Below are 24712 nucleotides of genomic sequence, written 5' to 3'. Positions count from 1 at the left end.
CGATGACAGTTATATTATGAGTTTATGAGTTTTGATGTACCAAAGGAGTTCGGAGTCTTGGATGAGATCGGGGACATGACAAGGTGTCTCGAAATGGTTGAGATGTAAAGATCGATATATTGGATGACTATATTCGGACATCGGAAAGATTCCGAGTGATTCGGGTATTTTCGGAGGTACCGGAGAGTTACGGGAATACGAGGAAGAAGCAATGGGCCTTAATGGGCCTTAGTGGGAAGGACCAAGAGGTGGCGCGCGCCCCTCCCAAGCCCAGTCCGAATTGGACAAGGGGTTTGGGGCGCGGCCCCTCTCTCCCTTCCTTCCCCTCTTCCCCCCTTTCCCCCCTTCTCCTAGTTGGACTAGGAAAGGAGGAAACCTCTCCAACTAGGAGTAGGAATCCTACTCCCTGGCGCGCCCCTCCTAGGGCCGGCCTCCTCCCCCTTTCTCCTTTATATACGGGGGCAGGGGGCACCCCTAGACACACAAGTTGATCCACGTGATCGTTTTCTTAGCCGTGTGCGGTGCCCCCTTCCACCATAATCCTCGATAATATTGTAGCGGTGCTTAGGCGAAGCCCTACGACGGTAGAACATCAAGATCGTCACCACGCCGTCGTGCTGACGGAACTCTTCCCCGACGCTTTGCTGGATCGGAGTTCGGGGATCGTCATCGAGCTGAACGTGTGCTAAAACTCGGAGGTGCCGTAGTTTCAGTGCTTGATCGGTCGGGCCGTGAAGACGTACGACTACATCAACCGCGTTGTGCTAACGCTTCTGCTGTCGGTCTACAAGGGTACGTAGATCACACTCTCCCCTCGTTGCTATGCATCACCATGATCTTGCGTGTGCGTAGGAATTTTTTTTTGAAATTACTACGTTCCCCAACAGTGGAGATCGCCCCGAGCAATTTGACGGGTCCCGGTGACCGCCCCCAAGGGTTGCCAAAGTGTACGGGTTTGGTGACCGCCCCCAAGGGTTGCCAAAGTGTACGGGTTCGGTGACCGCCCCCAAGGGTTGCCATTTGTACGGGTTCGATGACCGCCCTCAAGGGTCCCTTAGTGGAATCACGGCATCTTGCATTGTGCGAGGGCGTGAGGATATTACGGTGGCTCTAGTGTCTTCTTGGGGAGCATTGTGCCTCCACACCGCTCCAAACGGAGATTAGCATCCGCAAGGGTGTGAACTTCGGGATACATCGTCGTCTCCGCGTGCCTCGGTTATCTTTTACCCGAGCCCTTTACTTATGCACTCTACTTTGTGATAGCCATATTGTTCTTTGTCTTATATCTTGCTATCTCATAGTTGCTTATCTTGCTTAGCATAAGTTGTTGGTGCACATAGGTGAGCCTAGTTGTTTTAGGTTTTATGCTTGGCAAATTAACCGCTAGGTTTATTCCGCATTTGTTTAAGCCTAAACCGTAATTATTTTAAAGCGCCTATTCACCCCCCCTCTAGGCGACATCCATGATCTTTCACTTGGGCTGGCCTAACCCAAGGGAAAAAGGCTAGGTGGCGAATGGTAAAACCAAGGTTGGGCCTTGCTGGAGGAGTTTTATTCAAAGCAAACTGTCAAGGGGTTCCCATTATAACCCAACCGTGTAAGGAACGCAAAATCCGGGAACATAACACCGATATGACGGAAACTAGGGCGGCAAGAGTGGAACATAACACCAGGCATAAGGCCGAGCCTTCCACCCTCTACCAAGTATATAGATGCATTAATTAAATAAGAGATATTGTGATATCCCAACAAAATCCATGTTCCAACATGGAACAAGCTCCAATCTTCACCTGCAACTAGCAACGCTATAAGAGGGGCTGAGCAAAGCGGTAACATAGCCAAACAATGGTTTGCTAGGACAAGGTGGGTTAGAGGCTTGGCTCAACAATATGGGAGGCATGATAAGCAAGTGGTAGGTATCGCAGCATAGGCATAGCAAAAGAGCGAGCAACTAGCAAGCAAAGATAGAAGTGATTTCGAGGGTATGGTCATCTTGCCTGAAATCCCGCAAGGAAGAAGAACGAGTCCAAGAAGAAGACAAATGGATGTAGTCGAACGGATCCTCACAAACGTGACATTATCAGAACCAACCCGAAGAAGCAACACCAGAAAGAAGCACACAACATAGTAAACAACCAACACATGAACATGGTATGATATGCGGGATGCGGCATGTGATGCATATGCATGATTTGGAAAGAAATGATTGAACTTGGCCTCAACTTGGAAATCCAAGAGTGCCACTGAAAAGGTGAGGTGGTTTCGGTCGAAATCGATATAAAGATCACCGGAATCGGATGCACGGTTTGGAAATGGCAAGCAAAACAAATATGGCACCGGTCTACGATAATCAGCAAGTGACCAACTAAATGCAACAAGATAAATATGCTACACCACTCAAACATGGCAACAAAATACATGGCAGGGATCCACTCATAATGCTTGACAAAATATGAACACTGAGCTACGGCAAATTCATCCATTAACAGGTTCAAACAAGCATGGCAAAAGTGCAAATGATAACAGGTTTCAGACTTAGTGAAATTAACACAAGTCTGGAATTTATCATCAAGAAGCACAATTTAGAGCATGAAAACTACATGCTACAGGAACTTAAAATGGCAAATCAAGGCATGTCATGAAGCTACTCAAAGCACTTAACAAAAGTCCTTTAGTGACCATAAGCCAAAAGGGATCAGAAAATACAATTGCAAGCATGTGAACATGGCAAAAATATAAACAGATTCAGACTTGGTGAAAAACTGGAGCATGGCAAAACAATTAAAGAGTAGGCATGTTTACGAGCTCGATGCACTCACTACAGAGCATGACATGACAAACTAAGCATACACCCATCAAGAAGACATGGCATAGAAGCCAGACATGGCAAGAACAACATAATAGCATGCACGTATCAATAGCAACATCCTCGGCAAAATCGCTAAACATGTCAACAATCTGCGAGGATCACTTTATAGCAAAAGTAGAGCTCGATTGACTCAATCTAGGGTGCACCATAAATGCAAACAAAGACATGGATGGATAGAGCACCACAATGTTAACAAAACATCCTTACTGATCATCCTCAAAAGAGGCACATATCACTAGGAAACAACATGAACATATGGCATAACGACAAAATCAGGACAATGACTTAGTGAAATTCTAAGTCCCTGAAATCAACATTACCGATTACGCTACTTTGCAAGCTTGTGCTAGTCACCATAAATATCACAAAAATACATGATAGGCACCTCTATAAAGATGGCATGGCATATAACAAAACACATATAAAGCTTAGGATCATAGCATGCACACATTAAACATGGCAAAAATGACAAAATACCATTTGCTAAAACAGATCTGACAAATTCCTCACATAGCCCTCTTCCAACAGCATTTCGGGCATCAAGATGAGCTCAAATGAAAATGATGCAATGAGATGAAATGATGTACTCGTCGAGACGAACATTTTGATATGCTACACGCACAAATCGGAGCTACGAATGCAGAGTTATGATGCGATGAAAAATGCCAAAAGATTAGGGTTCGAAGGAAAAAGTCAACCGAGTGGAATCTCCAGATCTGGATCTGGATCGCACGTGGGCCGAGGTGCTCGCCGGAGAAGTCGCCGAAAACGAAGATGGTGGTGGTCGGAGCTGCACCAGCTCGCCGGAGAGGAGGGCTCGCCGGCCGGAGCTCGTGTCGGAGCTTGCCAGAGAGGAGGCCGGAGTGGAGGCATGGTGGAGGAGGAGGCCCGCGGCGGTGGGGTGCCTGGCGGCGGCGGCGGGGCCACGCCGGCGAAGGGCGGCGCCGGCGGGAAGGAGGCGAGGCGCGGTGGCGATAGCCGGAGGCGGCGGGGCGCGGTGGCGATCAGCGGTGGCCGGCGGGAGAGGAGCCGTGGAGCGACGCTCTCCTCGGGTGGCGGCGGCGACATTTGGGCCCCGCGGGCCCGATCCGGGCCGCGCGGGCCGGCGGCGGGGCTGAGGAGAGAGAGGCGGCGGTGGGATAGGTGGCAATCTCCGATTCGCCCGGGGCGGCGACGCGGTGACGTGGCGTGCTCCGATAGGCCGGAGTGAGGTGGCGGTGGCGGCGGACATGTCCGGCCGGTGGTGGGGAGTTTTGTCCGGCGGCGCGAGGAGCGGGGCTAGGGTTTCATCTGCGCGAAAAATTCGGGAGGCACACATATATATAGGTAGAGGGAGCTAGGTGAGTCCAAATAAGGTGCGGTTTGCGGCCACACGATCGTGATCGAACAACCGAGATGATAGAAGGGGTTTAGGTGGGTTTTGGGGCCAAATTGGAAGGGTGTTGGGCTGCAACACACACGAGGCCTTTTCGGTCCCTCAGTTAACCGTTGGAGTATCAAACGAAGTCCAAATGGCACAAAACTTGACAGGCGGTCTACCGGTAGTAAACCAAGGCCGCATGACAAGTCTCGGTCCAATCCGAAAACATTTAACACCCGCACACGAAAAGAGGTAGAAAGGGACACCGCGTGACATAGGAGCGCCGGATTGCAAAACGGACAACGGGAAAAAATGCTCGGATGCATGAGACGAACATGTATGCAAAAGAAATGTACATAATGACATGATATGCAATGCATGACACACAATCAATGACAAGGCAACAACATGCGAATAACTGGAGGACACCTGGCACATCGGTCTCGGGGCGTCACACCTGGCTCGTATCCAGCGTGCTCAGCGGGCCACCCAGCCGGCTTCATGCCGGTGAACTCCTCTTCCTGCTCGCTGGTTGCCATGGAGAATGTGGAGAAAATTGTGTAAGGAGGAGATGGGAGTGGAGGTGTGGTGCAATTTGGACCGGCTTCTGGCATCGCTTAAATAGCGAGCAGACGGGAGGAGCTTGTGAGGAGGCGTTTGAATGCGGGAGGAGGTGTGTTCAGCCGGACGTGTAGCGGGAAGCGCCCTCGGCCGACACGCCGCTTCAACGGCGGAGGTTGTGAGAGGTCGCATCCGCCCTAAGTGGCTTCATTATGGAGCGGCCGCTCTGAAGCGGCATGAATGCGGGCAGCTGGAGCGCGGGCGGGAACACACACGGAAGAGGGAGGAGGGGGTTTGGGACTTTGGGTGGGCTAGGGTGGCCAGAAGCGGGCGTGGGTGCTATCCGGACATCCGCAAAGCCCCCCTCCCCCCATGTTGGACCGATACGGGCCCGCGTTGGATGGCACAACATGTCCGGACCATGTTGTCCAGACAATTTGCAGGCGGTTTGAGGGTCGGTGTTGAAGATGCCCTTAGACATGTCCCGAGACAGATCACGACATATGGCCACCATTAGAGATATCCAGGTTGTTTCCGGCTGATACAGAGATTTTGTTTACCCATATTAACCGCGGCCAAAATAAAATTAGTCACCATTTGGCGGCCTTTGGGCGCAGTACCCCTTGGACGGCGGTGTGGTTAGGAGGGGGTGCGAATGCGGTTTGGAACATTTATAAGGATGATGATCCACCTTGAGTAATACAAAATATCCCTCCTCCCCATAAGAAAAAAGAATCTAGTTAGACATAGTTGTATTCCGGATTTATTGGCTCTCTTAGATCCATTTTTGAAAACTGACATTAGGAAAAAATACTTTGTTTAGTACCTGGCTTGGATCGATACGTAAAATTAGAAACATGACCATATGTAGTAAGTGTACTGCTTTAATGTCTCTCGTACGTGATTTAGAGTTTTCACTCTGCCACCCATCCTCCGTTAGATCGCCTGCATCCTCCTTCACCGCCTCCCGCCGGCTTCCCGACTCTATTGGTGGGGTGTGTCGTGAGGTCCCAATCTATCAGTGGGATCATTGTTGTTACCTTATCGTGGGACATTGTGTAGGTATTCACTTGTCTCTTGCTTCGGCCTTTCTGGTGATGGTGGTGGCGGTGTTCAGTAATCCTTCCTTTAGCTTCTACTCCGGCCTTAGCAGTGCATGCGTCGTTGGATCTAGTGGTGATATCGTGTGGACATGTAGGTCTTTGTTGTCCGTCGCTTCGTCCCTCCGGTGGTGGTGGCGGGCGGTGCTCAATAAGGTCTCTTTGGCGGCGGTGTGTGTGTAGTCAGATCTAGCAATGAGATCGGGTGAAAAATTGCCTTCCCTATGTCAAAGTAGCCGGGAGATGGATGTGTCTTTGTTGGTTGTGTGGTGCTTTGACATCAATAACATCAATCTTGTTATTATGTCAACTCGGGTGGATGTTTAGGTGTGACCGCCCAAGCATTTTTTTTAACCTGAAGACAAGAGGAAAGGCTCTTATCGACACATGTATTAATGTGTCGCCACTAAAATTACATTGTACTACATGTCCCCACCCCCACCCCAGAAGAAGCGGCGGAGGTTGAACCAAAGAGGGTAAGGATAGTAAAGGGAAACTAGAGTTGTCTAAGAGAAGGAAATTACAAGAGAAATAGAAAGGCTCTAGGCCAGGTTTTGCCTTCTGGGCAAGGAGAGCAAAGTCATTCTTAAACATATCCCTCTAGGATCTCAATTCTCAATGTGTGTGTTTAGGGGGGGTGTCCCTCGAAATAGGATATTATCCTTTCCTTCCTTAATGTTCCACGCCACCGTGATGAAAATCTCCATATACATCAATCTAGACTACCCAACCATGGCCTCATTTATAGCACGAAGTCCATCACTAGTTGGGAGCCAAGTCATATGAAGGGCATTCCATCAATAAATATTGAAGGAGCAACGAAAGAAGAGGTGTTCCACTATTTTCTCAACCGCAATGGAGCACAACGGGCATGTATGATCATTTCCTACAGTATAGTGGTGATGATGAAGCATATTTATAGTGTTGAGTCGATCAATGAGGAGGAGTAAAGAAAGCACTTTAAGCTTCATTTTTCATTTTGACTTCCATATTGAACCGAATGCCTCATTAACTATACCATCTTTAAAGAAGAATCGTTAGGTTTTTAATTTGTCTGACTTCTTCGTGCACTTGGGTGGAGAGAGGGACTTGGAAGCCCTCTTGCAGTTCAAACATACCCAGTTTTTTTGCATGGAGATCTTTATTCATCGCGAAGAAAAAGACTCTAGGTAAGCATCAACTTGAATCTGGGGTTGCCACATGTCTTTCCAAAACAGGAGGGGGAAAGAGCCATCACCAATATTGACCGAGGAAGTCAAAGTTCCCTGGTAAATATCACCGGATTGGGAGATAGCTCGCCACCAAAATAACCCAGGTGGCTCTAAGGCGTGGGATATTTTGTTTCCCTGGTAAATATCACTGATCGACCCATTGTCGTCTTCTTTCACGAGTTGTGGATCCTTCGGGGTCGACATCACCGAAACTTCTTAATAGAGATCATTGTTGTCTTGGCCACCTACATGGATACTAATTTCTTGCCCCGGCGGCGATGCGAAACTCCATCAACGGCACAACGGTGCGCCATCAGCATGTGCGGGATGGATACTATGGATGCCTAACCAATGGCAGGATTGTATTTTTCTTTTCCTTCAGGGGTTTTCCTATAATGACGATGCTTGATTAACATAGAACTTTTGCTCCTTTGGGAAAAAAATATATTTGTGCACTATGAGAATTTGTTGGCTTTTAACTTGGTTTGTGGCACATGGATTTCCCTTTGTTGTTTTCTATAAACAATTAATTTCCACTCAAAGTGTTTGATCTATTCTGAGCGGCCAATATGCTAGATACTCCCTATATTCCCAAATATATGGCATATACACTCAAGTAGAAGTTAATTATTTCTAAGTTTGATCAAATATATGCAAGAAAAAATCAACAACCAGAATGTCAAATATAAGTAAATTATGAAAATGTATGTAATGATGGATACATTGGTATTGTTTACCTTCATATTTTGTATACATGCTTCCACAAACTTAGAAAGTGTTGGCTTTTTGACTCAGTTTATACGCCACCTATTGGAGCGGAGGGAGTACTGCACTAATATGATCAAAATATCGGTCGATACTAAGTCTCAACACCCAACGAAACCACAACATGGTTGATATAGTAGTCCATATGATGATACCACCCATCACACTTTGAAAACTTTGTTTCGGATTGTGGTTGCGGAACATGATGATGCCTTTTTAGAATAAAAAACGAGCACAACATAGACGCACAAGCACACCACTACAAGGATGCACCCACACAACTTCTACCAAAGTCTGGTGTCACGGATGGCACCTACCGTACCCTCATTGGTGGCTCTCCTAGAAGACTCCCCCCCCCCCCCCCCCCCCCGCCCCAAAAGCCCCCCCCCCCCCCCCCCGGCCACCGCGGGTCAAGGTCTTCACTTGGTTGGCCTTGGAGGGCCATTGTTAGACTGGCTTCACCGTCGAGGGCTTCCCCATGATGATTTCTGCTTACTCTGTGATCAGGTCCCTAAGGAGATGCACCATCTTCTCGTAGATTTCCCCTTCTCTTGACATGTATGGCACGAAATTCTTTAATGGTGCCAATCCACGCTCATGCCCCTTCAGTGGCGGATCCAGGAATTGAACTTAGCCGGAGTGAAACATTGAAGGAATAAAAAATTTGATTGACGAATGCAAGTCCGCTGAACCAAATCTCATAAAATTCAAATATGAAGCTAGATGCACTCGAAAATTTACATGACCAATAATTAAGAACACTTCAAGATTCTCGAGAACTAGGTTGTAACCACCCAAAATCACAAAATATAACATAAACTTCACACATAACTACTAACTTGGACTCCCGCTGCTTGAATAATTCATTCCATGGCCCAAAATGTCCAACTCCATGACTAATAGATACCTACAACAGGTGAACAAGCTAATATCAATACATGTATTGGAACAAGTAAGGAAATAGTTTGAATCAGATAACAAAAGTATTTACCCTAAGTCGTAAGTATACGGGGAGGGTTTGGTAGATGGCCTCTACGGTCTCTCAAGCTGTGAAAATGTTCTATGATCTTCTTGTCATCAATTCCAGCAAATATATCTCGCTCTACATAGCATATCATCAGATCATTCAACCAATCATCAGCTATCTTATTTCTCAAATCTGTCTTAATGATATTCATGGCTAAGAAAACTCTTTCAACAGATGTCGTCGCTACCGGCAAAGTCAAAGCAAGTGTGATGAGTCGGTAAACCAAAGGAAAGTGTAAATGTTCCTTAGTTTCAACCAACTTGAGAGCAAGATTAGCGAGACTGCCGCAACTGCAAAAAACATCAGACCTTTTCATCATATCAGTGTATATCTTGAGCTGACCATCCAAATGATATTGTTCTTCTGGATCGAACTCGACTGAGTACATAGATGCAAGCTCAAGTAGGTTCTCATGATTAAATCTGCTAAATGAGTCTCTAGGATCTAGACTAGCAATGCATATCAATAACCTTGTTGAAGTTTCGCTGAACTGGTTATTCATCTCAGCTATGTTTCTATCAAGAACCTCATTGAATATTTCAACTTTGTACTGATGGAAGCAACTAACCATTTTGCGGGAACTCCTTGGGTAATCCCTTGCTGGTATATTCTCATCCATACTAGGCACTGGTATCTCCCTTTTAATACAAAACAAAGTGGCAGCCGCCAAAAGTGCCTCCCATCCGTCATCTCTTAGCTGTTGTAATAAACTTTTAACAGACACAATCATGTTTGTTGCACTTACTATGTTTTAATCCTTTTGTTGCAATGCTTGTGACAAGTCATTAGTCAAATCAAGCACTTTAAGCATCAAATGTAAGATCAGAACAAATTCAAAGACCTCCATAGATTTCATCAAACATGATGCTTTGCCTCTATCACCCGCCTCCTCCCCATCATGAGAAATAGCATGTAGCACTTGAATCACCGAATCCCACATTTGATAAAGCCGAATCAATGTCCTATGGTGAGATCCTCATCGCGTATCACCAGGTCTTGCTAAAGTTGCCTCTTGATGTTTGCCTCTTCCTTTAAGAATCTCCCCATTTTCTAATTGCCACACAATATTTTCATGATGCTTCTGTAATAATGCATCTTTTCTTTTACAAGAAGCACTGACCTACAGATCAAAGCATTGCAAAGTACAAGTCAGCAAGAAATCAAAATCATTGTAAAGTATAAGTCATCACTTGAATATTCAATGAGTTATAAAATATACTAACCATGGTTACAACCATATTTGCATATCCAAAGAAATCACTAGCAGTTAGGATACCCTTCACAGCAGCCACAATCACTAATTGAAGCTGATGGGCAAAACAGTGAACATAAAACGCATGTGGATTTTCATCTAGCACCAGATTTTTTAAGCCATTTAGTTGCCCACGCATATTTGAGGTGCCATCATAGCCTTGCCCTCTCAATCTAGACATGGATAATCCATGGGTAGCAAACACTTCATCCAAGGATCTTTTGAGAGAAGCGGATGTGGTGTTCACTACATGCTTGACAGCAAGTAACCTTTCCAAAATATATCCCTTTATGTTCAAAAACCTGATAATGACAGCCATTTGTTCTCTAACGGATGCATCATGAGACTCATCAACAGCCATTTGTTCTCATACGAACCATTTGTTCTCCAATCGGTTGAAACTCTTCCCGAACTAGTGGACTTCCACTTGCTCCCATGCCCCTACCTCACATCGTCATGGGCTCTCCTCCATCATCATGCTCACGACCTAGTGGTACTGGAAGCACCGAAATGGTTGCATCTTCAATGGCCAACGCCCCTTCGATGTTCACCTATTGTAGACTATCTAGGATGACGTGAGGCTTTGGCTGTGCGTTGTCGCCACTAGGATTAATAACATTTGGCCCGAGTTAAGACTCGTGATGTATTGATAATTTTGGATGGGCACCCCATGTCTCGCTGTTCTAGGTAGATCGTCAACGCCTCCTTGTGTTGCATACGTGTCGTACGATGCACCCCACTTTGTACATATTCTAACTTTTTCTATCAATGAAAAGATATATTTATGGAACGAGTTACCTTGGCTCGACTCGTTAACATAACGAGCTCAGATTCAAATTCGTGTCGGCTCGTGTAACTCGCGAGCTAGATTGTTTAACACGTTAATCTAATTATAGATGTGAAATAACAAAATATATGTACTACTCCCTCTGTTCCAAAATATAGTGCGTCTTCCGTTTCCGTACTTCAACTTTGACCATAAATTTAACCAACGAGACAGACAGGCGACGGGAGCAAAAATTATACCAATGAATTCGTATTCAAAAGAAGTTTTCAATTATATAATTTTTGCTCCCTCCGTAGTCGGTCTCATTGGCTAAATTTATGGTTGAAGTTGAACCTCGAAAAGCGCGGGCGTGCTATATTTTGAAACGGAGGGAGCATGTATGCAATTTATCTACAAAATATATTTATAGACGCATACTTTTCTTCAAAAATCAACTATTTACACCAAAGGAACACTTGATACACTATTATCGGAAAGAAGCTTCACGATATGTACCCAGCATAATTTGACCCCAACCCCCCGAGTCGCTCCCCAGGCGACTCCGGGGGCGCAACTGCGCCGCCGCCTAGAAGCCCTCAATCCGGTGCTCCCACTCCGCCGCTGCCGCCGGCATCTGCACCGCGGTGGCGGCAGGCCCCCGCTGCCAAACGGCGCCGGGGGCGGCTCCTTCTCGTGGTGGCGCTGGCGACCGCCGGACTCGGCTGGGGGCGGGGATGGCGGCTGGCCGGCGCGGGCATGCCGGGGCGGCGGCCCTGGGGATGCGGAGGCAGGGGAGTGCGGTGGCCGGCGGTTCCCGGCGTGGGGCTACGGGATGGCCTCGTTTTGGGGGTCCGTGCTCTCCCAGATCCGGCCAGGACGGCGGCTTCCATGGCGGACCTCCGCGCATGGCGGGCGGGCTGGGGCGTGGCTGCTCCGGCTGGCGTCTGCGGATCCGTGGTGGTGGCGGTGTGCCACGGATCGACGGGGGCGGCGCGGCGGCGTCGCTCGAGGTGGTGGAGAGATGTCCTGGTGATGGCGGTGTTGGCCCATGGATGGTAGGCGGGTGTTGGCTGGTGGCAGAGCGGCTCTGGAAAGTGGATCCTCAGTGTGGAAGCCGGGGCGGCGGCCCCGGAAAACCGTGCGGCAAGGTGGCGCGGTGGTTCGAGATCTTGGCGGCGTGTGGTTGCTGCCGGCTGATTTGTGGCTCGACGACGGCAACATGCTACTTCCCTCTCCACGGTAATGGCCCAAGGTGACAACTTTGCTCCCCACTTCCCAGTTTGCTATTCTGCGTAGACTTGATGAACATGGTCAGGAGAAATCCGTGCGCTGCTGTGGCTGCGGGCAACGACGACGCCTGTGGGCGCCGTCTCCTCCCTGGAGGCGTTGTCATGGCCATGTCCATCCCCTGATCAAGCACCGGGGGAAACCCCAGGTTCGGTTCGCCGGGCCACGCAGCGGCGGCGCCATGGCGTCGTCCTCTCCTTGGAGACGCTGCGTGGGTGCTTGGGGTGTCTTGCGTGGAGGAGTAGCTGGTGTGGTTGCCTCGTTTGCCTCGGCGATGCGGCTTTAGGCGCCATGTTGTCACGTGCTGGTTGTTGCCGTGGGCATGGGCATCCAGGGCGCAATGTACTCCATCTTCGACGCCTCTTTTGAGATATCTTCCTCAAGTTAGGCTAGCTCCTGCTGTTCACTTGCCGATCTCCTAGGCACCAAGAGTGGAGGGTGCGTTGATCTAGTTTGGTTTGAAGGTTGTACTCTGAGGTGTTGGATCCGGATGTGACGCGGCATGTGTGCTCTGTGTTCTACATCTTCGCCATTTATGGCTGGAGTTTGGGCAGGACGAGTAATGTGTCGGTGTTGTCATGGTGGATGGGGATGCTAACCTCTTGGTGTAGCATTGTGCCGAAAGGCGTTGTATCGGTCATCTTGGCCTCTTCTTCTATGAATATATGATACGCATGCTTGTGCGTATTCGAGAAAAAAAATGACAACAATGAACAAAGATGTTGGTACTTATCTCACTCCTCTTTTAATTAACGAGCTTAATGAGCTAAACAAGTACTCCTTCTGTAAGAAAAATATAAGAGTGTTTAGATCAATATATCTTAGTAATCTAAACGATGTTATATTTCTTGACAGAGGGAGTAACTCATTAGCTCGGCACCTTAAACTCGGTATGTGAACGAGCTCAGATTAAAATCGACTCGACTCGAGTTTGAGTCGAGCCGAGCTGGGTCACAAGCTACTCGTTAACTCATGAATCTCAAGAGTTAAAATTCTAGCCCTACACACACACACCACTACCTGTAGAAGTCGTCACCTTGCGTCCTGGGCGGTTGGATGCGCATGGCGCCATCGCTCGCCGCTCATCGTCAGCTGGACGACTCCTAGAGACACGGACAAGATTGCACCGCGGTGCTCGGCAGTTTTGTCAAATTCTGTAGGTTGTTTGACAGCTTGTCCATCACCCACTCCAGCATGGCAGCATCACCGTCACCGGCTTGTGCCTGTTCCTTCCGATTTTGCAGGCAGGACCCTACTGCCAGCGGACTAACACGAGGGGGCCCTTGCCATGCGAGGCCAACATCTGCATCCACGCCAAATCCGCAGCACCGCTAAGATAAAAAGGATTTGATTGGCAAAACAACAGATCTATTCCCTCTGTTCCATATTACTCGTCGCAGAAATGGATATATCTAGAACTAAGATACATTTACACATATCCATACCTGCAACAAGTAATTCAAAACGGAGGGAGTAATACTTATGGAAACACCGTTTACTCAAAGCGCCAAAAACATAGCAGCCGTAGAATTTATAATCATTCCCATAAAGAAGAAAGCTGAAAAAAAATCCACAGTTCGAGGCTTCTCGCCCACAACAACCACCGGCAGAGCCGGAGTGAGGCCAACTGACTGAACTGAGCGACAGGAGGATCACAAGATCTCTGCGGCCGGACCATGTGAGTCCCTGTCAAATCACCCGTACTAGTACATCACATGCGGAGCTACAGAGACAAGGGAATTAAGCGGAGGTTCCCGGCAGAGCTTTATCATGCTAGCGTCTGCACATCAGATCAAGGGAATTAGATGGACGGTCCAGATGGGGCGAATCTCGATCGCTGGGATCCGGACGCAGAGTTTTCATTCCACTGATGAGATACCGATCCGGTGCGCATCCCGATCTGCAAGAGGTAAAAATCACATGCTACAAGCACGTGAGACGGCGCGAGAAAGGCAAGTGCTACCGGCTGGAACCTGAACCTGGAGCAAGTAATCATCAAGACAGTTCTGGCAAATAGTAAGAAACTATACCTGTATCTGTCTGTCTGTCTCAGTTGCTCAGCCACTTCTCACGGTCATCTCCATTTATTACACGCCTTGTGCAGAAAATTCAGAGTTCATTGAATGCGAGATCCGATCCAGCCACAGAGAACATGAAGGTGTAATGCGTGAGGAGAGCAATGTGTGCTACGAGCAGTAAAATTCACAAGATTGTCTTACCAATGACTCAATGAGCACACCCCGTCGTGGGTGTTCACAGCAATACAAAAATGCATTTATTTTGCAACAAGACCGCCAGAATTGACAAATCTGACATTTTTTCCATACTCGAAGCACGAAAAAAGAGGACTCTGTTCAGTGGCGGCGCCAGGAATTTCTTCCTTGGTATTCATTGGTATTCATTTGTGCAATTTTATGGCAATATAACAACAAATATACAGCAAGGTAGCAGCAGTATACCAATGGATTAGCATTTCTTTGGTATTCCATGGAAGTCCAGGGAAGACCCCTGGCGCCGCCACTGACTCTGTTCAGACCGTAACCACACGCAGTAGAAGTGCTCCAGAGAAGATCGTGGCTGCTGCAAGACAAAAGAGTGAGTCAGCTCCATGCTGGAGAGCTGCCCCACGTACTACGCGTCTGCCCAATCAATATGGTGTCCTGCAGATCAGATAACCAGTGGATGGATGCTCAAAGAGGTCTGAAACATGTGAATTTCAAGTGAAACATAAAGTTGCTATCAAGGATTTCACACTTTTGCGTGTTGACCCAGGAAATCATGAATCCTTATCCCCAGAACAAGCAAACCCCGATCAATCATCTCACTTTTCTGGAAAGGGACATGCACATCATGTAGTGCGTAGTAAAAAATAAGCACAGGCCAGGGATCTGGCATCTCCATTATTAAAAGGGCAGCACGGCAGCAACTAGGCAGCCGTATTACGGTACACGCATGGTCTTCGGTTTTCGTTTGGAATGAACTTAGATCTCCACTCCAGCCGCTAAACCCGCCATGAATGATGCAACAGCATGACCAGAGCTGCAACGGCACATGCATGCATGGGTATCAGTACTACAGCTTTTTAAATTTTGAATCTGGAAGAATGAAAGATGGCATACTTTGATCAAGCCTGATGGTGGACTGGATCCGATCTTGGGAGTGCTCCTTGTAGGGTTAACTTACCACCACCATACACTACACTGGCATAATTATCACATGCAGTGCAGAGATCATCTTTCCAGGATGCAGAATCATTCATAAGCATGCTTTTGTCCATGGCACTCGGAATATTATATACCTTTTCTTCTTCATCGCCTGCCTTTTGTGCTGGCCATGGCATTGCATTATCTCTCCAGGATTTTGAGTGTCTTGGATGCCTGCTCCCTTCCTGTCACCGTCAAGAATGGAGCACGAGAAACATGCCTGCAAGGAAAAGCTTCAGGAGATGCGTACCAAAATTTTGCACCACAAACTGTGCAACATTTCCCTACCAGATTTTCGACCTATCGATTATCTTTGTTCACCTGCCCTTGCAGATTGAGATGACAAGACCACCCCACATCAGACAAAACTTCGCAAGAATGATGGCTACAAGCCTACAACTCGCAACTGTTCCAGGATGGCAAGACACTGCATTTCCTTCTCCGGTTCTCCACCACCCGTGAGTGACGATGCTATCCACATTAGCCATGAACAGACCATGCTCACTCCAGTGCATGTAAATAAACACACTAGTATCTTAAGAAGCACAGATTCAAACCCCTAATGGTGATGAAAATGTCTTGTGTGCACATAGGCCAGCATGTACCTCACCCTGTAGCAGGAGCATCAGCCAAAACCGATTGCAGTTGAACACCTGGAAAGCAAGGACAATAATGCAGACTGCACATCAGCATGACTTAAGCTGAGCTTCTTGGCCTCATTAGTAGGCAATACCACCCGTGATCCCTGTCAATGATGCTCCACGCTAGGCCTGCGGTGGACATGGTGCACAGATTGATCAAAGCAGCTACAGTGATGTACTGATGTCTGCCTCATTTCTCTGCACAGTCCTAGCTCCACTATCTTCTGATAAGCACCTGAGAGCAATGTTTTTGGGCATTTCGATGCAAGAAAGATCAACGAGCAACTTCTTGCGCTTGTAAGCCTGCCAACAAGGTAGAGATTCTGTTTGTAGTCTCGGTGGTTTCCCAAAATCCAAATTAGAAGCGTCGGTTCTCCCCGTGACTGCAGTGGATACTGTCCACAACGAGGCAAAAGCTTCACTTCACATGGTCTAACTATATGTTGTCGATAAATTGGAGGCTAAGAGGTCTGAAATGTTCCCAGCAGGCCAGCACCCCTTGCATGGTGCTCTCAGAGTTTCAGTTCATGGAACAAGGAAATCCCCAGTAACCAATTAGCTCATCTTAAGCACCTTACCCATATCGACAATGCATATATCAGCTCATGTTAGGCACCTAATATCCATATCCACAATCCACATATCAGCACTGCTGCTATGTGGAAGGTGAGGGGCTCTGTGAGACTGTGACAGCCACATACATTCATTTCAGGTAAGAACAGATTTGATCTTGTCCAATTTTTCTTTCTTTCTTTTTATATCAGTAAGATAAGAAACACATTATAAGCATGGTATGAAGAATATCCAGTGTTTTGTACGACCAGATGAATTAATACTACACAAAAAAATTGGAGCCATCAGGATATCCACAATTAAACATTCTTCTACAGGGTGCTACAGAAGGGCAGTATAACCACATCATCATTTACCCAAGTAAGAAGCATAGGTGCTTCGGTAGTTGAATTTTCTATTAGTTAGAGGTAGTTACACACCCAAATACCTGTTAAACACTAGTGCCCACAAGCGTCAATGCTACAAAATTAGTTACTTAGCAGCTGTCCTAGATGGCAAGAAAAGATAGGTATCTTCTGTTAAGCACCTCTCCAAACATCTGGCATCACTGATGCATTAAGCACTTGAGATCACATAAATGAATCGCTCATTCCCACTTAACGCGAGTTGGTCACCAGTAATCAGGTCAAGGACTTAACTTGGAAGTTGGAATACTGAAGCACATGGAAATACAAAGCTGATAAACCTCATAAACAGGACTAGATGGACACATGCTATATGATTATATCTCAAACATATTAACAATTGCAAATAATGGTAGTTCTGTGAATCTCTGACCCAATCAAAATTTATATATCGATTTTTGAGAAACAGGCTATCATATCCTTTTTGCAGTAATCCTACCAGGAAGGGTGACTGGCCAATCAAAAGCGCTAGTTGAAAAAAAAAATCTTTGTTAAGCAGATTGTTAGATGACTTAGCTGAAATCTTTTATCATTACTTGAACCATTGAGTTCATCTTGTGCTGTAGATAAGACGATTAAGCATGGAAGCTACCTGCAGGGCTGCAAAGATATAGGCACAACAATGAAATGAAATGACTCAGTGACTATCTTTGACCATGTTATACGATGAAAAATCCTTCAAGCTATTTAACTAGTTACTCAGCTATTGAACAAGGATCTGCTCCGGAGGTTGTAGGGGAAGGATGGAGTGGGACGGGGCGATGATCGGGCGCGTCGGCGGCTGGGCCTAGCTAAACCGGCCATATAACATACTCATACATCCTTTCAAGGCTTCCATTCACTTTGACACAACAATTGTCTGATAGGCCGGGATATCAGCACACTAACCAGTCTAACCTGCTATTTCCACACACCAAAAAAAAAGTCTAACCTGCTAGTGACCTGAGCACATCTAATTATTTTACAGAAAAGCTTTCACTAAATTCCCTCATGAGAGTAGTACTGTGTACTGCAATGGTGTTAGTTTATCAGTAATCCAATTTCAGTTCCAGTTGAAAAAGTACAAATCATGTTCATGATCAATAAAAAGTCTGCTCTGTTCTATTCATTTTTACGAGTGATGCCTTGTATTATTTTCCCACTTCATAAATTTATGGAGGAAGGTTTCTGCACCAAACATTTTTCCATAGAAAGATTTGGTGCCATGTCAGATCCAGTGGTTTCTTCTAACATTTCTCTGTTTGCAAGCCCTACTAAGACACATTATATATCAGACACACAATCACATTTGCATCATTTCCCTTTACAACAACCAATAATGTCAGGTGCATTCGCAGCTTGTCACTAACTTCTTTGAACAATCGAACAGGAAAACAGCAACAATCATCAGCAGTGCACTAAATCGAATACCATTGATGCTAAGTAGCTTGCCATTGGAGACTAACATACTGTCATCTGATCTTAAAATCAAACACCACATTAGTAATGATCTTAAAATTAAACACTACATCTGAGATAAATTCACTCTTGCCTTCCTCATAGGGAGATTCACTACATTACAAGTCAAACAAACAAGGAAGGGAAATATCTTATCAGGCTAAAGGAAAAGCTCACAAAGCTCACGCAAAATCTTCCAGCAAGATGGCCTTCTCCACCATCTCCTCCTCCTCCTCCTTCCGGCGCTCTCCTTCTCTGGTTCCCTTGCCGCAACGCTTCTCCTGCCCCAGCTCTTCTCCGACCACAACAACCCTATCTTCCTCGTCTCCGCGCCCGACGACTACCACCTCGTCGCCGCCTCCTCCGCCACCACCGCCGACGACCACGACCTCGTCGGCGCCGCCCTCGCTGCCGCCCCCTGCGCCAACAAGGGCGTCGGGAATGGCCCCGCGGGTGGGTCCCGCGTCCTCCACGCAGCCTCCACGAGGCGCGAGCGGGTCACCTCCCTCGTCCTCGTCCTCGTCGTCGGAGAGGGAGAGGTTGGGGAGGCGGGAGGAGACGGCCAACGCCGCAAGGGAGAAAGCCTCGGCGATGGATTCCGGCGGGAGAGCGCAGTCCTCCAGGCCGGCATCCTCCAGCCGCGGCGGCCGGATGGGGTCACCGGCGGCGATGTGCCTACCCTCCTCGGCCATTTTTTCGTGCACGGCACGTGCGCTGGCTGGAGGACTCCAGAAATCGCTGCGCTGGGCTAGGCGGCTTGGAATTTCCTATTTGACGCTCTCTGCGTCAAACTGCCGGCGCTTCACACAGGCGAGCGACCGAGCGGCGACGCGATGGGCCGGCCCACTTTCGCGTACACAGTGCACCTACTCCAGCCGGTTTTGGGAACCTTCTAGAATGTTCCCTGAACCGGTTTTTTTATCTCTTTTACCGGTTTTACTGTTTCTTTTTTGTTTTTCTGTTTTGGTTTCTTTTTCTTTTCTTTTTTCGTTCCTGTTTATTTTTTTATTTTTATTTTTCAAAGTTATTTTATCTTCTTAAACAAAGTTCATGTTCGAAAATTGTTCTTGCTTTTAAAATACATTCGAAAATTCAACAAATGGTCCTTTTCAAAAATTATTCACAAATTCAAAAAATGGTCGGGATTTTCAAAAGATGTTCTTGTTTTCCAAAATTGTTGCTAATGTTTTTCTTCAAAATTTTCACAACTTCACAGAAACTATTCCGGTGTTAATTCTTTTTACCATTTTCAAATTTTTTTTGAAAATAGCAAAAAATGTTCATGTTTTATTTTTTCGGAGTTTTAGAAAATATCTCATTTTCATAAATTGTTCACAAGTTTTAAAAAATGATCGTGTTTTCAAATTTTGTTCAACAGTTTCAAAATATGTTCGCATGTCCAAATTTTGTTTTGGAATTTGGAAAAATATTCCCATTTTCAAGATATTTTCATGATTTTCTAAATATTTCTGTTTAAAAAAAACTATTTTTAAAAATCTGTTCAGAAATTTTGAAACTGTTGCGTCTCCAAATTTTGTTTTTGAATTTTTCCTGATTTTATTTTTTTCCTGAGTTTCACATGTCTCAGTTTCATAAATTGTTCACAAGTTTTAAAAAATGTTCGTGTTTTCAAATTTTGTTCAGGAGTTTCAAATTATGTTCGCGTCTCCAAATTTTGTTTTGGAATTTGGAAAGATGTTCCTGTTTCATGAAATCTTCATGTTTTCTAAAAAAAATCTTGTTCTCGAAAATGTATTTTTTTTAAAAAAAATTGTTCAGAAATTTGGAAAGTGTGGCATCTCCAAATTTTATTTTCGAACTTTTTTTTATTTTTTAGGAGTTTTAAAAGTTTTCTCAGTTTCATAAATTGTTCACAAGTTTAAAAAAATGTTTGTGTTTTCAAATATTGTTCAAGAGTTTCTAAATATGTTCGCGTCTCCAAATTTTGTTCTCGAATTTGGAAAAATGTTCTTGTTTCATGAAATCTTCATGTTTTCTAATTTTTTTTATTTTTTTAGAAAAAATATTTTGTAAAAACTTTGTTCAGAAATTTGGAAAGTGTGGCGTCTCCAAATTTTATTTTGGAACTTTTTTTTATTTTTTATTTTTCGGAGTTGCAAAAATTTTCTCAGTTTCATATATTGTTCACAAGTTTCAAAAAATGTTCGTGTTTTCAAATATTGTTCAGGAATTTCAAAATATGTTCGCGTCTCCAACTTTGTTTTGGAATTTGGAAAAATGTTCCCGTTTCAAGAAATCTTGATGATTTTCTAAAAACATTCTGGTTTTCGAAAATGTTTTTTTAAAATTTGTTCAGAAATTTGAAAAGTGTTGCTTGTCATAGAAGATTCCGTTTTTTGAAGAAAAAATGCTTTCGAAAATCCTAAAATAATTTGGATCTGCGCAGTATTGGTTCTTTAGCGTTGACGCAACAATATGCTCAGACAAGACAGCTAGCTGGACTGGTAGTAGCGGGTCGTCTATCGGCCCAGCCGTTGAGTTGCTTGTGTGAAACGGCGGCTCTTTGCCGCAGAGAGCGGGCTATAGGAGGAGGTCCCAGGCGGCTTAGCCAGTCTGAGGCCGAATGTGGGCTTCCAGTATCCTCCCTCCGCAAGGCGGATCCCAAGCCCAATGTTTTAGGAGAGCTGATGTCTGCGTGCGTCCAATAATCGCAAATGGGCCGGCCCACTCAAAGGCGTCCGATGTAAAATTTCATGAAAAATAAATGCGGGCGCGTGGAGTCGAAATACATACCTTACGCAACAAAAGGGATGACGGCAGCTAGTCCAGCTGACAAATGTGCTTGGCTAACACGGAGAGCTAACTTGTAAGAGCATTTGCAGTAGATTGGGAGATGTATAACGGGTGTTGTATCATTTACATAATCAAAAAGTGATTTTTACATCTTCAAAAAAGAGGCCAACTCCAACACATGATATATATTTGATGATGTAAACCTTCTACTCCAACAGATGATGTATATTTGGTGATGTAAACCTTCTACTCCAACAAATAATTTGTCGAAGACATTGCGTGCGAGGTGGAAGAAACTGACCGACGGCGGGTCGGAGCGTTGATGGGCAGCACAAAGCCCGTCTGGGGTAGGGGTGGCTGCTTCAACAGCCTCTGGACGTTTGTGCAACTGCCGGAGGACTTCGCTCACGGTGACGCAACTCCCGAGAAAACTGCCGGCTGGGGGGCGGGGGGGGGGGGGGGGGGGGGGGGGGGGGGGGGGGGGGTTGTAGTGCTCGCGCGACTATCCTACTAGCTCCGGCGGCGGGCGTCGGCTACCAGGGGAGGCGGCTATGTCCATTACGGCCGCCAGAGTTCCGGCGAACCTCCATATCGGTCACGCGGTCATTGGCGGGGCAGACTCAAATCGGCGAGTCATCGGCGGCTAGGGTGGCGCGACTTGTGTTGGGGATAGGCCACAGGGTCACGGGTGGACGGACGGGCGGCGACAGCGTTTCCCACGATAGCGTTTTCGGGCACAAATCGCCGGTGAAGGAGGCGGGCGAGCGGCGGTGGCTGGTGGCGGGGATAGGCAGCGGGGTCGCGGTTGGACTGACGGGACAGTTGTGACGGTGTTTCTAGGTAGAAATAGCTGGCGGCGAGGGGGGTGGCGGGTGAGCGAAACGAAATAAACTAGTTAGGTGTTTGTGTTGGGGAACACAGTATTTCAAAAAAATTCCTACGATCACGTAAGATCTATCTAAGGATGCATAGCAACGAGAGCGGAGAGTATGTCTACGTATCCTCGTAGACCGAAAGCGGAGGCGTTAAGAAACACGGTTGATGTAGTCGAACGTCTTCGCGATCCAACCGATCAAGTACCGAACGCACGGCACCTCCGCGATCTGCACACGTTCAGCTCGGTGACGTCCCTCGTACTCTTGATCCAGTTGAGGCCGAGGGAGAGTTTCGTCAGCATGACGACGTGTTGACGGTGATGATGAAGTTACCGGCGTAGGGCTTCGCCTAAGCACTACGATGGTATGACCGAGGTGTGTATCTGTGGAGGGGGGCACCGCACATGGCTAAAACAATTGTCAACTTGTGTGTCTATGGGGTGCCCCCCGTATATAAAGGAGGGGAGGAGGGGGACGGCCGGCCCTTCATGGTGCGCCCCAAGGGGGGATTCCTACTCCTACTAGGAGTAGGTTTCCCCCTTCCCTAGTCCTAATAGGAGGGGAGAGGAAAGGGAAGAGGAGAGGAAGGAAATGGGGGCCGGTCCCCCTCCCAATTCGGATTGGGCTTGGGGGGGGGGGCGCCCCCACCTCTTGGCCGCCTCCTCTCTCTCCCACTAAAGCCCATGTAGGCCGATTTAGCCCCCGGGGGTTCCGGTAACTCCCCGGTACTCCGGTATATGCCCGAACTCATTCGAAACCTTTCCGGTGTCCGAACATCACCTTCCAATATATCAATCTTCATGTCTTGACCATTTCGAGAGTCCTTGTCATGTCCGCAATCACATCCGGGACTCCGAACTACCTTTGGTACATCAAAACACATAAACTCGTAATACCGATCGTCATCGAACGTTATGCATGCGGACCCTACGGGTTCGAGGACTATGTAGACATGACCGAGACTCATCTCCGGTCAATAACCAATAGCGGAACCTGGATGCTCATATTGGTTCCTACATATTCTACAAAGATCTTTATCGGTCAAACCGCATAACAACATACGTAGTTCCCTTTGTCATCAGTATGTTATTTGTCCGAGATTCGATCGTCGGTATCATCATACCTAGTTCAATCTCGTTACCGACAAGTCTCTTTACTCGTTCCATAATGCAACATCCCGCAACTAACTCATTAGTCACATTGTTTGCAAGTCTTATAGTGATGTGCACTACCGAGAGGGCCCAGAGATACCTCTTCGACAATCGGAGTGACAAATCCTAATCTCGATCTATGCCAACTCAACAAACACCATTGGAGACACCTGTAGAGCATCTTTATAATCACCCAGTTACGTTGTGACGTTTGATAGCACACTAAGTGTTCCTCCGGTATTCGGGAGTTGCATAATCTCATTGTCATAGGAACATGTATAAGTTATGGAGAAAGCAATAGCAATAAACTAAACGATCATAGTGCTAAGCTAAAGGATGGGTCAAGTCAATCACATCATTCTCTAATGATTTGATCCCGTTCATCAAATGACAACTCATGTCTATGGCTAGGAAACTTAACCATCTTTGATTAACGAGCTAGTCAAGTAGAGGCATACTAGTGACACTTTGTTTGTCTATGTATTCACACATGTACTAAGTTTCCGGTTAATACAATTCTAGCATGAATAATAAACATTTATCATGATATAAGGAAATATAAATAACAACTTTATTATTGCCTCTAGGGCATATTTCCTTCAGTCTCCCACTTGCACTAGAGTCAATAATCTAGATTACATTGTAATGATTCTAACACCCATGGAGTCTTGGTGCTGATCATGTTTTGCTCGTGAGAGAGGCTTAGTTAACGGGTCTGCAACATTCACATCTGTATGTATCTTGCAAATCTCTATGTCTCCCTCCTTGACTTGATCGCGGATGGAATTGAAGCATCTCTTGATGTGTTTGGTTCTCTTGTGAAATCTGGATTCCTTTGCCAAGGCAATTGCACCAGTATTGTCACAAAAGATTTTCATTGGACCCGATGCACTAGGTATGACACCAAGATCGGATATGAACTCCTTCCTTTGCTGCTTCCGAAGCAGCTATGTATTCTGCTTCACACGTAGATCCCGCCACGATGCTTTGCTTAGAACTGCATCAACTGACAGCTCCACCATTCAATAAAAATATGTATCCAGTTTGTGACTTAGAGTCATCCGGATCAGTGTCAAAGCTTGCATCGACGTAACCGTTTATGATGAGCTCTTTGTCACCTTCATAAACGAGAAACATATCCTTAGTCCTTTTTAGGTATTTCAGGATGTTCATGACCACTGTCCAGTGATCCACCCCGAGATTACTTTGGTACCTCCCTGCTAAACTAATAGCAAGGCACACATCAGGTCTGGTACACAACATTGCATACATGTTAGAACCTATGGCTGAAGCATAGGGAATGACTTTCATTTACTCTCTATCTTGTGTAGTGGTCGGGCATTGAGTCTGATTCAACTTCCCACCTTGTAACACAGGCAAGAACCCTTTCTTTGCTTGATCCATTTTGAACTTCTTCAAAACTTTATCAAGGTATGTGCTTTGTGAAAGTCCAATTAAGCATCTTGATCTATCTCT

The 24712-nt window shown here is 46.3% G+C and overlaps 1 protein-coding gene across 1 annotated transcript; it reads right to left on the bottom strand.

Annotated features, from left to right (window-relative positions):
- Positions 1–18412: 18412 nt before the first annotated feature.
- On the bottom strand, positions 18413–19231 carry LOC125556031. Its single transcript, XM_048718832.1, has one exon. The coding sequence runs from the start codon at positions 19146–19148 to the stop codon at positions 18639–18641; it is 510 nt and encodes a 169-aa protein (XP_048574789.1). The 5' UTR covers positions 19149–19231; the 3' UTR covers positions 18413–18638.
- Positions 19232–24712: the final 5481 nt, after the last annotated feature.

This window comes from Triticum urartu, chromosome 5, assembly GCF_003073215.2.
Source record: "Triticum urartu cultivar G1812 chromosome 5, Tu2.1, whole genome shotgun sequence".
Lineage (NCBI taxonomy): Eukaryota > Viridiplantae > Streptophyta > Magnoliopsida > Poales > Poaceae > Triticum > Triticum urartu.
This window is presented reverse-complemented; position numbering and strand designations above follow the sequence as displayed.

Bases quoted from the DNA above. Each gene is read 5' to 3' on its own strand.
- LOC125556031 (XM_048718832.1), bottom strand. From the start codon at position 19,148: ATGGCCGAGGAGGGTAGGCACATCGCCGCCGGTGACCCCATCCGGCCG.